This window comes from Neomonachus schauinslandi, chromosome 15, assembly GCF_002201575.2.
Source record: "Neomonachus schauinslandi chromosome 15, ASM220157v2, whole genome shotgun sequence".
NCBI classification, from domain to species: domain Eukaryota; kingdom Metazoa; phylum Chordata; class Mammalia; order Carnivora; family Phocidae; genus Neomonachus; species Neomonachus schauinslandi.
The window spans coordinates 58965661-58978981 of NC_058417.1; the positions used below are offsets into that span (position 1 = coordinate 58965661).

Consider the following 13321-nt stretch of genomic DNA (forward strand, 5'->3'; position numbering starts at 1 on the left):
GCGGGATACCGGCTCGGGGCCGGGCGGGGCGGCCCTCACGCCCCGACGCCCGTGCGGCGCGCGCCCTGGGGCCGGGCAGGAGCGGGAGGGCGCACCGGGGCGGGGTCCCGGCTGGCCGCCGGGCGCAGGCCTGCAGCCCAGGCCCACCTGATGCTGCCCGGGCCGCCGCCTGGCCTCCTGGTGGGTGGGGCCAGGCCTCTCACCTGGACTGAGCCCTGCGCGGGTCCCACCCTCGCCGGGGTGCCGGGATCTCTGAGCCGGCTCGCCCCCGCCCTACCCTCTGGAGGCCCGCCTGCAGCTCTGCTGGGCTGGGACCCCTGTCTCCGCCTGTGGTCCCTTGGGAGGGGGCTGCCCTTGCTGGGCAGAGGGCTGAGGCTTGGCCCGGGAGCAACGTGGCTCGCCCTCTGTCCGCAGCGCCGTGGGGAAGACCTGCTTGCTGATCAGCTACACGACCAACGCCTTCCCGGGAGAGTACATCCCCACCGTGTGAGCGCTCCGGGTGGGCGGGTCTGGAGCTAGCCCATCTCAGGGCTCCCCTGGGCGTCGAGGTCAGGCCCAGGTGGCCCTGTTCTGGGCTTCTGGGGTGGGGCCAGGGTGCTGCCAAAGCTCAGGTTCTGTGTGGGCCTGAGAGCCCAAGATCTGGACCGACAGTCGTGCTCTGCCTGGCAGTTTCGACAATTACTCTGCCAACGTGATGGTGGACGGGAAGCCGGTCAACCTGGGGCTGTGGGATACCGCCGGGCAGGAGGACTATGACCGGCTGAGGCCGCTCTCCTATCCCCAAACTGTAGGTGACAGCAGGGCCGGCCCCAGGAGCTGGGTGGCTTGGGTGGGGTCCTTGAGGTCCTCGTGTGTGTGTGTGGAGGGACAGGGGCCATTTGGAGGTCCTTGACCACTCCCACCTGGGCCCCCTCACCCTTTTTCCCAAGGATGTCTTTCTGATCTGCTTCTCCCTGGTGAGCCCAGCATCCTTTGAGAATGTTCGAGCCAAGGTAGGGCAGTGCTGCCGGGAGGGCCTGTCTGTAGGAGAGGGGGTGTCCAGAGGACTTTCCCTGGCAGGGCAGGGGTGTCTCGCCTGAAGACCTTAGGTCCCTTGTCCTTTAGAGGCAGAGGAGATCCCTGTTTTGCTTGGATCTGAAGGTGACCCAGGGGGAGTGATGAAGGGGCAGAGGTGGGGTAGGGGTGGTGAGCGAGGCTCTCAGAGCAGGGAGGGCTGATACGAACCTTCCAGGTACGTATTTTTGTCCTTGGTTGTTTCCCCACCAAGCCCACTGCCCGCTTCCTGAAGCAGGAAGGGCTCAGTGTGGATCCAGGGACTGAGATGAAGGGACCCTTGGGAGCCATGGCCTGCTGTGGGCGTGGCTGTAGGGGAAGCCCCCAGGTGTAGGGGTCAGAGCCTCCATCCCCACAGTGGTACCCAGAGGTGCGACACCACTGCCCCCACACGCCCATCCTCCTGGTGGGCACCAAGCTGGACCTCCGTGACGACAAGGACACCATCGAGCGGCTTCGGGACAAGAAGCTGGCACCTATCACCTACCCCCAGGGCCTGGCCATGGCCCGCGAGATCGGTGAGTGGGCACTGCAGGGCCTTCAGGTGGGGGCGGGAAAGAAGGGGCGGGAGGCATGCTCTGGAGGGCCCCCACCCGTGCTGACCCCCTCCTTGCACTCCCCCTCCCACCCTCACTGCCCCCTCCCTTGCTGACTCCCATCCTCAGCAGCCCCTACCCTCTCTGCTCCCAGGCTCTGTCAAGTACCTGGAGTGCTCAGCCCTCACTCAGCGGGGCCTGAAGACCGTGTTTGACGAGGCCATCCGGGCTGTGCTCTGCCCACCCCCCGTGAAAAAGCCGGGGAAGAAGTGCACAGTCTTCTAGAGCCTGCTTCGAGAGGAGCAGCCCCGCCCGACCCGTGTTTGCTGTCGTGTTGAGATGTTTGGTGTCCCTGAGTCTGCTGTGGGGGAGTGGTGTGGGTGGGGAGGGGGTAGAAGCATGGGGATGAGGCCACCCCTCCTGGGGACAGGGCTGGGGCAGTGGAGTCCTGTCTGCTCTGTCTCCTTTTTCTGGGGGCACAGCTCCAGCTTTACCTGGACCCCACAGGAGGCTGGAAGGGAGCAGGGTCTCCCTCGGGCTGCAGGGGCGGGTCCAGGGCAGCCCCCGGCTGGGCTTCCTGATGGGGGAGGTTGGGGGGTGGGTCCTGTTCATGCGCCCCAGGAAGGGGTAGCCCTTACTTCTTTTATACAATAAACATTCTCCACCAACATCTCCTGTCTGTCTGGGTACTTGTCTCTCTGGCCTGGGGTGCTTTGCCCCTAACCTCCCCCATAGAGAGTACAGAGGGATGAGCTTGAGCCCACACGCTGGGCAAAAGGAGAAAAAGACCTTGCTCAGCTGTGTCAGTCCCCAAAGGATGGGACCCAGACCAAAGTGGGAGTAAGGGCATGCAGCCCCTTTGGGGTGAAGAAAAGCCCCCGTCGTACTGACTTCAGGCCTCTGAGAGGGGCACACCCAGGGGGGTGAGTTGGGCTTTGGTCAGGCAGCTCCCAATGTGGTGAGGGAACAGCCTGCGGTCAAGGCCCACCGAGCCCTATGTAGCCCCTGGCAGGACTGTGCCAGCAGCCTCCCCGGAGCTCCCCCCACCCACCAGGGCCGGGGGACACCGAGCCGAGTACTCAGGAAGAGAAGTGGTCAGGAGGAAAGGCGTCCAGCGTAGACGAAAGCGTGGAGGTCAGGCATGGTTCGGAGAGGAGAGGAGGCAGCAGCAAGGCGGGGAGCCTGTCACCGCTGAAGTCAGAAATAGTGGGAGGCGAGGCAGGGGTCAGCCTGGGAGGGCCCCGGGACCACAGTCTAGGAGCTCGGACTTCACCCGAGGCCACAGGGCACACTCCAGGCAGACACATGATTAGAACCCTCTGCTTCCCCGTGGTGTGCAGAACAGGCCTGAGCTAACTCTGAAGAGCCAACTGCCGGATTTTCGGGAATTTTGCTAGGCAGCTGCTCAACAGCCTTTATTAATAACTGTATAAACTTACAGTTAGCTATATTAAAAACAAAATCAACAAATACTCCAAACACCCCTAATTGTTTTTGTACACAGTACACCTATGTTTTGGGGGTTATTCACGCCCGCCGTGTCTGTGTGGTGAGGATGCAACATAAAGGTGGGAGACCTCGGGGCACCTGAGGGGCTCAGTCGGTTGATCTTCTGACTCTTGGTTTTGGCTCAGGTCGTGAACTCGAGCCCTGTTGTCTAGCCCTGTGCTGTCAGCTCTGCGCTCAGCAGTGAGTCTGCTTGAGATGCTCTGTCTCCCTCTCCCCCCTCCCCACTTGCATGCTCTGTGTCTCTAAGAATCAACCAATCTTAAAAAAAAAAAGGTGGGAGAGCATGCATTTGTCCCCACCTCTGCCCTCAATGATACCAAATGGGTGGGAGTCTACGCCGTGGGAACAGGCAACTTCTACTCGGGGACTTGATTTCCTATTCATTGTTGAGACTTCAAGCAACGGAGAAATGCAGATTAAACTCACATGCTCCGAGCGCCTGGGTGGCTCAGATGGTTAAGCGTCTGCCTTCGGCTCAGGTCATGATCCCAGGGTTCTGGGATCGAGTCCCGCATCGGGCTCCCTGCTCCTTGGGAGCCTGCTTCTCTCTCTCTCTCTCTCATGAATAAATAAATAAAATCTTTAAAAAAAAAAAAGAAAAAACTCACATGCTCCATGTCTTGTGCACTCAGTACTTTGTGAATAACTCAAAAAAAGGTGAGAAAATGTTCTTTCCGTATTTGAAAACTATCATCTGACTCAGCAAAGAAGTCTTTCAGATCATTGACAAATTAGTGAAGCTCCAATATCCATCTTTCTCGTTTCCCTTTTGTCTACCTCATCAACTTTGACGAGTATCAACCAACATTTATGGCAGGACTACATCCACAGAGCTGGTTGTTACGAACTCCGGGGCTTCCACCCCGAAGGCCTCTGGACAGGGCCAAAGGCCATCCTTGGTCAAACGCATCACCATGCTTAGGAGCTGGCCTTCTGGAAGGTCCTACCTCCCAGGCCCTGCCAGGGACTTGGCCAGGTCTGACAATCTCAGGCATGGGAGCCAGCCGGCCACCTGGCCTGGGATGTGAGTTGAATGGTGACTGCCTACCTGGGACTCATTCCCACACGCAGCACTGGGCTCTGCATCTCTGGCCACTTGCCAACCGCCTAGAAATAGTGTGCAGGCTAGGCAGAAGAATCATGTTTATTGGAGAGATGGGGGACGGGGGTGGGCTCAGCATGGAGCAGGGGCGTGTCAGGAAGAGAGACTCAGGAAGCCAGGAAGCCCCCATCCACTGGCACAGTGGAACCCGTGGTCATGCTGCTCCGGTCACTCAGCAGGAAAAGGATGATGTCCACCACGTTCTCCACCTCTGCGGGCAGGGTGGAAGTCAGGGTATTAGGTGAAGGGGGCTGCCCTTCACCCTTCCCTCCCACTCCTCATCGAGGCAGGTACGGGTGCAGCTCCCCATTGGGCTCCTGCCTGACTCACCAGCAAACTTGCCAAGTGGGATTCGATCCAGCATGGTCTTGGCCTTTTGGGGGTTGCTCCAATTGGCCTGGCCCATGGGTGTCATCACCACTGTGGGGTTCACCGCGTTCACACGGATCTACACCAGGACAGGCAGGAGGTCAGCAAGGCAGGCTAGGTGCCCAGGGCAGGTGGGCTGGGTGATGGGAGGCACCCCAGTGGGGCTCACCTTGTGTGGCCCAAGCTCCAGAGCCATCGCCTTGGTCAGCATGTCCATGGCACCCTTGGTGGAGCCTGTGAGGAGAGGCATGCCTCGAGCCTGAGCTGGCTGCAGGCTTGGGGGTCAGTGGGGTCGGGGCCAGGGTGTAGCCGGGGCTTACAGTAGACGCTGTGGTTAGTTATCGCACGCTGTGAGGCCTGGCTGGAGACGTTCACAATGGAGCCCGGGGCTCCCCGAGCTATTAAGCCCCTGGCCACGATCTGGAATTGCAGAGGGAGCATGACGCAGAATTAGTCACCCACCAATCCCACTCCCGCCCTGAAGGCAGCTCACCTGGGATACTTGGATGACAGCCCGTAGGTTCACATTGAAGGACCTGGAGGCAGGTGGAGAGACCCTGGTCAGGGACTGGGGCTGCTGCTGCAGGGGGCAGCCCTTGCCCTAGGGCTCCTCCACCCTGGCCGGCTCACGTGTCATACGCCTCCTTGGTGACCTCCAGGAAGGGCTGCAGCAGTGCCACGCCAGCGTTGTTCACCAGCAGGTCCACAGGGCCCACGTTGCCCAGTGCCCGCTCCGTGGCCTCCCAGTCACCCAGGTCCACACACACGGGTTCCACCCCAGGGCACTGTGTGTATGGGGGTGGGGGGGGCACAGCTGTGCCTCTGCCACATGAGACCAGAGGCTCCATGCCCAAGGAGGGGCACAGCTGGGCCTCTGCCACATGAGAGCTTTCAGACTGACACGGGGAGGGATTAGAGATCCCAGAGGGTCCAGCTCCCTTCTTGGGGTTCAGAATCCCAGGCTGCTGAAGGAGGTGTTAGAGGAGCTAATACGGCCCCTGGGCACCTGGGCATTTCAGGGCTTAGGGACCTGGAGGCTGGCCCAGCCTCTGGCCAGTCCACTTCCTGCACCCTAGCGCCTCAGGCCCCAAGCCTGCAAAAGCAGCCATTTCTGCCTCCTTCCAAGCCCAGCAGGTGTCGCCGTTTTTCCGGACACTGGGCCGCTCATGAAGGCCGACCGCCCTGGGAGGGGCTGCTGAGGGTCCTTGGTCAGCCCCAGCGCCTGGCGCCTGCGCGTCCGGGCCCAACTTCCCCGCCGCCCCGCCTGCCTCCCGCCGCCCGCTGGACTGGGACTGGGTGGCGCCTACCTCGCGGACCAGGCTGTCCAGGTCGGCCCGGGTCCGGCTCACGGCCACCACCTGCACACCCGCCGCGTGCAGCGCCTGGACAGTGCCGCGCCCGATGCCTGCGGGGAGCGCGGCTCAATGTGGCGCACCCCCCCGCCCGACGGCCACCCCCGGACCCTGGCCGCCCGCTGTCCCCCCACCCCGGCCGCCCCTCAGGCCCACCTTTGCCCGCCCCAGTGACGAGCGCCCGGCGGCCCGCGAGCCCCAGCTCCATGATTAGCGTGCAGTCCCAGCGCTCGGCGGCGACAACACTGCAGGTGGGAGGGCGCGGGGCGGGGCGCGGGGCGACCAATCACAGGCCGGTGTCCGGGCTGGGGGCGGGGACATTAAAATAGCCCCCCCCTTAGTGAGGAGACCCGCCGAAGGGAGTGGGCGCGGCAGGGGCGGCCAGTCAACCGGGCGTGAAATCGTTTAGCAGCCTCCGCGAGCATTTTTTTGCCCTGCCAGGGCTGTTACAAAAAAGCAGATGTGGTAGTTAATGCCGGAAAGAACGTGTAAGCTACATGTGAAATGGAGGACGGAGTGCTAACATTTCTTGTTTTGTTTCTGAAAAGTAAAGTTCGGTGAAAAGGATTGCATGCCTCCTCCCCACCCCCCGACCCGGGATCGGCTCAGGCGGGCTCACCTGGAGGGCCCAAAGGGAGAGTTTGGACAACTAAATAAGCCTGAAGAAGCCAATGCCACAAAGGTCCACTTTAACCTTGAAGGGAGCTGAACCCCAGTATCATCCAGGCCCGCCCACTTGAGACCACGGGCACTTTAGGAAACTCGGGTAGGATAAGAAGAGATTGGGGTCATCGAGGTGCACAGTGGCCAGCAAGGGCAAGCATTGCTTCCTGAGGCTTTGGGGTCATTCACAGATATATATGAGATATATGTGTGCACTGCCCCCATAAAAGCTGATTTGTTTAGTGGGTCATGGTGAGAAAGCCTCGAACTGCCTGGAGTACCTTCTATGGCCAAGAGTAGGGAATCGGTAGTTGCAGGGCCTCTGGGTCACTGGGGCTTTGGGCCCGGAGGAGTGGACTGGCTGGAGGAGAGGGTAACCAGGGCAGCCCGAAGCACAGATCTGAGAAGCCCCTGGAGAACAGCCAGGTGAGTCCTCCCCCCCAAGCCTGGTCCTGAAGTGCACACCCCCTGGCTGCCACTCAAACCCTGCCCTCTGCCTGCCAGAGGCCAAGGCAAGAGTAGCCCCCCACCTGAAAGTCCTTCCTGAAAGGCACATCTGCTTAGATCCCTTCTGTGGCTTTCCTTTGCCCCCAGAACAGTGTCCAAATTCTCTAACCTGTCCCGGGATCCTCAGTGGGCCAGCTCTGGCACAAACCTTGCTGTGGGAGGCCCTGCAGGTTGGCCAGAAATGCCCGCAGCTCTCCCCACCCCCACCCTGTGCTCTCCCCGCCCAGGGGGACGATTGCCTGTAGGACCCCACCCAGCCCCTCATCCCTTGCGGCCTTGCTCAGGGTTGGAGACTTTTCCAGTCCAGCTGAGTGACCACCTCAGGCCTCATCACCCCCCAGGTGCCCTGTGGGGGCTCGGCTGGGACGGTCGCAGCTGAGCCCGGCAGGGCCCGCAGAGCTCCTGTGCCTGGCCTGGGGACAGACACAAGGCAGGGCAGCAGCTGCGGACCCCTGCCCAGCTCGGGCCGCCTTCCCGGGAGTCCTCTTGTGAGGGAGGTGTGCCTGGAGGTGGAACTGGATCCCACTGGGCTGGATAAACTCGATTGGTCCAGCACCCCGCCCCCTCACAGCCGGGCTGAGCGCTCCGTCCCATCTTCCCGAGGGATGGCCCGCGTCTAGTCCAGACCCAGACCCGTAACCTCTCTGACCCGTGGTGGTCGCAGCTGCGGGGCGGGGCTGAAGGGCGGGACCAGAGCCTTCAGGGAGGGAAGGTGGCTGTAGGCTGCCCTCCGGCCTCTGGCCTCTGGCCTCTTGGGGGAGGGGCACGGACGACAAGAATCTCCTCTGTGTAAACAAGTCGCTGCCCTTCAGCCACAAGCCAGGGTCGGCGGTGGAGTCCGGCTGGCTCTAGGATCTGCCCCCTCACTTCATGGAAAGTGAAATGTGTGTCCCCCATCCCTGATTTCCCCTCCCCGGCCTCGCGGCTACCCCTCCAAAACCATGGCACGCACTGGATCCAGGAGAATGGCCTCCATTTATTTAGGCAAATCCAACCAGCACAGCGGAGGACACAGTTGGGGGGCGGCGACAGGGGGTTTTCCGGCAGCGCGGGTGCGGCTGGGGAGCGTGACCAGATACCGAGTCTGGACGGGAGAGTGGCTGGTGCGGCCGGCAGCGTGAAGGGGCCTCGGGCGTGAAGGCGTGGCCGGGCGTTGGGCGGAGCCGGATGTTGGAGTGGAGGCGTGGTCCGGGCGTGGGGCGGGGCCCGGTGGGCCGAGCACCGCCCCTCTCCCCACCCCCCGGGCTCGCCAACGCGGGACGCTCTAGGAGGCCAGGTACCCGGCGTCCACGAGGATGCCCGAGCCGCTGGTGGGGGCGCTGCGGTCGCTGAGCAGGAAGAGGATGCTGTTGACCACGTCCTCCATCTCTGCGGGGAGCGGCGGGGGCCAGGCGGGGGGAGGCAGGCGGGGTCAGAGCGGCGCGCCCCGGCCGCCGGGTCCGCCCCAGCAGCCTCGGCCGCTCCCCGCAGCCCCGCTGACCTGCAAACTTCTGCAGCGGGTGCCGCTCCTTCAGCTTCCGGGCTAACTCGGGGTCCGTCAAGACTTTCTGGCTCATGGCCGTCGGCACCACCTTGGGGTTCACGGAGTTTACCCGGATCCAGGGCCCAGGGGTCGAAGTGGGCCTCAGCAGGTATATGAGCCCCGCCCCCACAGCCTCTGCGCACCCCCCCACACACCTGCGGAACTTGCTTTTTGTGTTCAGTCCATCACTGACCCCACTGCCCAGAGCCTTGGGTGATCCTCAGGCCTCTCCCATGCCCTCTGCTGCCCGTTACCATTGCCAGCCCCAAGCCCTGCCTGCACCCCACCTTCTGTGACCCCCACCCCTGTTCCCCAGGGCCCCCCTCCCATGCCCACCTTGTATGGCCCCAGCTCTGCGGCCATGACTTTGGTGAGTATGGTCATTGTGCCTTTGGTGCAGCCTGTGGAGGGCAGACAGCCCTGAGGACCCCTTAGGGATTCAGCCTCCTTTGCACAGAGGCTAAGCCCCGGAGCCCAGCATCTCCTGCATGGAATGGGTGGTGCAGGCTGGCAGAGGGACTCGCTGTAGACAGCTAGGTTAGGAAAGGAGACATGGGCCACCATGCTGGAGACACTGACAATGGAGCCAGGCACTCCTTGGTGGATCATGCCCTGGGCCACGATCTAGAAGCCAAGAGAGGGGCAGCCTGACTCCACCGCACTCCCACCTGGGCCTTGTCATCACTGGGCCTTGTCCTCCCACTGCCTCACCTGGGATACCTGGATCATGGAGCGCAGGTTCACATTGAAGGTCCTGGGGGAAGGCAGACAATCAGATGGTCCGTGGCCACATCTGCCCCACGTCCTCAGCAACCCCTCCCCAGTCTACTTGCTCTCCTGCTCCCCACCTGTCGAAGACCTCTTTGGTGGCCTCCAGGAAGGGCTGCTTCAGCAGCATGGCAACGTTGTTCACCAGCAGATCCACAGGGCCCACATTGCCCAGTGCCTGCTCTGTGGCCTCCCAGTCACCCAAGTCCACACACACGGTCTCTATCCCGGGGCACTGTGGAGAGGCATTGGTCAGTGATCAAGGAGGTACTCCCAGCAGGCTCATGAGGCACCCAGAGGGTGTGGGGGGCAGGCTTGGGCCACAGCGGGGCTGCGTGCCTCACCTCCTTGGAGAGGCTGACCAGGTCAGTGTTGGTGCGGCTCACGGCTATCACTCCGGCTCCCAGGGCATGCAGGGCCTTCACAGTGTCTCTCCCGATCCCTGCAGGGTGCACCGGGTGAGCAGATGGCCCAGTACATCTGGGTCAAGGCTGAGGACCGAGGCTACATCCCCTTCTGCTCGGAAAAGAGCAGTGAGAGGGTGCTGGGCAGAGAATGGACACCAGGGGGTAAGTGGTGGTCTGAGTCAGAGGCTTGGCCAGCCAGGATCTGGCCAAGGGAGGCCCCCAGAGAGTAGCTCCTTCCCACTGGGCCCAGGGAAGAGGCCCTGGCTGGATCTCTAAACCTGAGGGCCACAGTCTGGGGGCAGGGGGTCTTGCACTGCCCAGGGAGTGGCCAATGTCCTGTCCCAGTGCAGCCTGCTGGGTGGTGGACACCAGCCTGGGCTTAGGTCCAGGGGCTGTTGGGGGTGCAGTGAGGGGATAATTGCTGGCGGGGTGGTCTGTGACGTGCATGGAGGGACTCACAGACCCCAACACAGGCCTGTGAGGCTTTGGGCCCCACCTTACTCTCCACCTCGGCCCCTCCCACACCCTCAGCTGCCCTGCTCGCACCCACCTTTCCCTGCCCCTGCCACCAGGGCCTGCAGGCCACTGGAATTCAGCTGCATGGTGCTGACTGTGAGCCTCTGTCCAGCGGAAGAGGAGGGCACGGAGGTTTTAAAGGCCCAGGGCAGGCTGTTCTGGGGGCGTCGAGGAAGGGAGGCTGGGGGCATAGGGCAGGGGTGGGGCATCACGGCAGCTTCTGTTTCCTTGTTCACAGGGATCTGCTGCCCTCCTCACCACAACCCAAAGGTGCTGGCCAAAAATTCCACCCTGAATTTTGGAAAAGGAAATAAAAATAAACCCTGGACTGGGGGGCATGCCGCTTCTTGGCTGGCTGGGGACAGATGGCCTGGAGCTGGACCCTGCATGATAGCAAAGACGCACTGGGCTTGAGGCTGGTCTCCCACCCCGCTGACCCTACTCCACCATGGCCCCAGTCTGGGGACCACGGCAGCTCCAGAGTCTTCCTCACGCGCCCCTGGCCAGCCTAGGACTCCTGTCCCTCGGGCCTCCAAGCACAGTGATCAGCCCTGTGCACAGGTGTGGCTGCCCTGAGGTGCCCTCATTCCTCTCAGGGGTGGCTCTGGGGTGGGGGGGGTCCTCTCCTTCCCCAGCTGTCCCCTTTTGGTTCCCTTCCCTCCCCCTTTTGGAACTTCATCTCAGCACAGATCGGTGGACTCTTCGAAGTGGCAAAGGACTCACTGTGGATTTCTCCTTCGTGCCACTGATGCTCATGGATTCTGATGGTGAGTCTGCTCCTGGGGATGAGTCCAAGGGGATGTCCCGAGTGCCTTCCAGTCCTGTATCACAGGCCTCGCAGGACCAAAGCCACTGTCCGGAGGTCCGGAGTTCAGGCACATGACCCCTCCACCAGGCCCTCCAGGTGTGACCCTGACACACAGGGGGCCCTTGCTGCCTCTCCCTCACTCAGGCCTGGCCGGACCCCAGGTGTGGTCCCAGGGAAGAGAGGCTCCTGTCCTAAAGCGCATCCTGCCTCTCTGACACCTCCTCAGCTCCCGGAGACCCAGGTGGGCTTGCCCTCTGGGCATGTCCTTGACCTCGTGAATCATCAGGGAGTAAAATGGAGGAAATCCTTGCCCTGGGCATGGCACAGCACATGCAATCTGGCTTTCTTCCCAGACACTTGTTAGAAATCCTTTCCCAAGAGGGACTCAGGGTGCCGACTGTGGGGGCGGAACAGTCCTGTGTACAGCGAGGCCCCCAGAATGCACATTGGAGCCCTGCCTGGGAAGCACGTTGGGGCGGCGTAGGGCTGAGCCCTCGTCTACAATGGGACCCGCAGGTCTCATCCAAGATCCCCAGGATGGAGTACACCTGCTCCCACCCCTCCCAGAGCCCTGGCAGCTGGCTTCCAGCCCCAAGCCCCCCCACCCGCCCTTGCCTGATCTCACAGAAGGCCCTCTGGGGAGTATTCTCCCAAACACCCACAGGTTAAAAACGCCTACCTGCTTCCATTAACCCACCACACCCCAAATCAAAGCACCACACCGTGTGCTGCATCCCTCCAAGGCCGCCACCGTGTTCCAGACACAGTTCAAATGCTACAGATAATTCTTATTTTGAAATAATTCGGAATTGCAAGGATGCTACAAACTTCCCCACCACGCCATTTGAGAGTAAAACTAGCACCCCGTCACCCCCAAGTAGCTTCATGTCTGCTTCCTTCAAACACAGACATTATCCTGCACAAGCCCACACACACACACACACGCGTGTGCACATGCACACGCATGCACATGCACGCACACACACTAGCCAGGAGACTAACACCACGAATCCCCACCATGTGTCCTCAGCTCCCATTCAGGTCTCATAAATTTTCCCAGTGATGTTCTTTTTAAAAAGAACGGTTTCATCGAGGTATAATTGATAGACACTGTCAACAAACATTCAACTGAGTAAATTTTAAAGATCTAATTGGCTTTTTCAATCAATTTGTGGATTAGGCATCTTTCCATCTAGCAAGTAGAGAGGAACTCCATTGAGCGGCAGAAAAGGAGAGGTTTTTAAAGGAAGAGAGGGACTAGGAAAAAGGAAATTATTAGCAAAGGATGCCTTGCTCCAGGCAAGGTGGCTCTCCTAAGGGGAACAGACACTTCCGAGTGCTGACCGGGACATTCCCAGGTTGACTGGTTCAAGGGTCCCTGATATGAGTGACTACGGTTTGGGCCTCTGGTTTCCTTTTTTTCTTTTTTTTAAAGATTTCATTTATTTATTTGACAGAGAGAGACATAGCGAGAGAGGGAACACAAGCAGGGGGAGTGGGAGAGGGAGAAGCAGGCTCCCCGCCGAGCAGGGAGCCCGATGTGGGGCTCAATCCCAGGACCCCGGGATCATGACCTGAGCCGAAGGCAGACGCTTAACGACTGAGCCACCCAGGCGCCCCTGGGCCTCTGGTTTTCTTTTTCTTTCTTCCTTTCTTCCTTCCTTCCTTTCTTTCTTTCTTTCTTTTTTAAGATTTTATTTATTTATTCGTCAGAGAGAGAGAGAGCGCACAAGCAGAGGGAGAAACAGGCTCCCCACAGAGCAGGGAGCCCGATGTGGGGCTCGATCCCAGGACCCCGGGATCATGACCTGAGCCGAAGGCAGATGTTTCAGCAACTGAGCCACCCAGGTGCCCCTGGGCCTGTGGTTTCTTTTTAGCAACACTGAACTGCACAGATTAAATGTATACAATTGGAGGAGTTAGGGCGTAGGGAAACCCCCGTGAAACCATCCCTACAATCAAGGGCATAAACACATCCATCACCTCCCCAGGTTCCTGGCGTCCAGTTGCTTTGTGTTTGCAGTGAGAGCACGTGGCCTGAGACCCTGCCCCCGCAGCGTCCTGGGAGGACTGTCCACGGCTCGGCGCATCCCTGCTGGTCACTCACTCCTCTTGCCTGAACAGGTAGCGAAAGGGTCCAGTCCAGGCTCACCTGTGGCTTGGGATGGCCCGTCTCTCTCGTCTCCCTCTCCCCAGAACACTCCTCAGT

The 13321-nt window shown here is 60.9% G+C and overlaps 3 protein-coding genes across 3 annotated transcripts; 1 reads left to right on the forward strand and 2 right to left on the reverse strand.

Moving 5' to 3' along the window:
• Window positions 1-420: 420 nt before the first annotated feature.
• RAC3 (Rac family small GTPase 3) lies at window positions 421-2255 on the forward strand. Its single transcript, XM_021680711.2, has 5 exons — window positions 421-486; window positions 670-787; window positions 930-992; window positions 1412-1571; window positions 1744-2255. Exons 2-5 carry the CDS (start codon window positions 695-697, stop codon window positions 1872-1874), a joined length of 447 nt encoding a protein of 148 aa, XP_021536386.2. The 5' UTR covers window positions 421-486; window positions 670-694; the 3' UTR covers window positions 1875-2255.
• A 1977-nt stretch (window positions 2256-4232) lies between these two features.
• Window positions 4233-6155, reverse strand: LOC110572463 (L-xylulose reductase). The gene is made up of 8 exons (XM_021680758.2): window positions 6078-6155; window positions 5877-5974; window positions 5200-5354; window positions 5063-5105; window positions 4890-4989; window positions 4739-4803; window positions 4531-4648; window positions 4233-4411 (listed from the first exon to the last, which is right to left on the reverse strand). The coding sequence occupies exons 1-8, from the start codon at window positions 6127-6129 to the stop codon at window positions 4308-4310; spliced, it is 735 nt and encodes a 244-aa protein (XP_021536433.1). The 5' UTR covers window positions 6130-6155; the 3' UTR covers window positions 4233-4307.
• Window positions 6156-8355: 2200 nt separating this feature from the next.
• LOC110572461 (carbonyl reductase [NADPH] 2-like) lies at window positions 8356-10390 on the reverse strand. Its single transcript, XM_021680757.2, has 8 exons — window positions 10339-10390; window positions 9726-9823; window positions 9462-9616; window positions 9325-9367; window positions 9138-9237; window positions 8951-9014; window positions 8572-8690; window positions 8356-8459 (listed from the first exon to the last, which is right to left on the reverse strand). Exons 1-8 carry the CDS (start codon window positions 10388-10390, stop codon window positions 8356-8358), a joined length of 735 nt encoding a protein of 244 aa, XP_021536432.1.
• Between the last annotated feature and the right edge of the window lie 2931 nt (window positions 10391-13321).

Excerpts from the sequence above, each read along its gene's own strand:
- LOC110572463 (XM_021680758.2), bottom strand. The coding sequence starts at position 6,129 with ATGGAGCTGGGGCTCGCGGGCCGCCGGGCGCTCGTCACTGGGGCGGGC. Across the intron at positions 4,990-5,062 it reads CTGTCATCCAAGTATCCCAG|ATCGTGGCCAGGGGCTTAAT; the intron begins GTGAGCTGCCTT and ends CTGCAATTCCAG. Across the intron at positions 4,649-4,738 it reads TGGAGCTTGGGCCACACAAG|ATCCGTGTGAACGCGGTGAA; the intron begins GTGAGCCCCACT and ends GTCCTGGTGTAG.
- LOC110572461 (XM_021680757.2), bottom strand. The coding sequence starts at position 10,390 with ATGCAGCTGAATTCCAGTGGCCTGCAGGCCCTGGTGGCAGGGGCAGGG. Across the intron at positions 9,824-10,338 it reads GGTGGCAGGGGCAGGGAAAG|GGATCGGGAGAGACACTGTG; the intron begins GTGGGTGCGAGC and ends TGCACCCTGCAG. Across the intron at positions 9,238-9,324 it reads CCATGATCCAGGTATCCCAG|ATCGTGGCCCAGGGCATGAT; the intron begins GTGAGGCAGTGG and ends CTTGGCTTCTAG.
- RAC3 (XM_021680711.2), top strand. The coding sequence starts at position 695 with ATGGTGGACGGGAAGCCGGTCAACCTGGGGCTGTGGGATACCGCCGGG. Across the intron at positions 993-1,411 it reads TTGAGAATGTTCGAGCCAAG|TGGTACCCAGAGGTGCGACA; the intron begins GTAGGGCAGTGC and ends CCATCCCCACAG. Across the intron at positions 1,572-1,743 it reads GGCCATGGCCCGCGAGATCG|GCTCTGTCAAGTACCTGGAG; the intron begins GTGAGTGGGCAC and ends CTCTGCTCCCAG.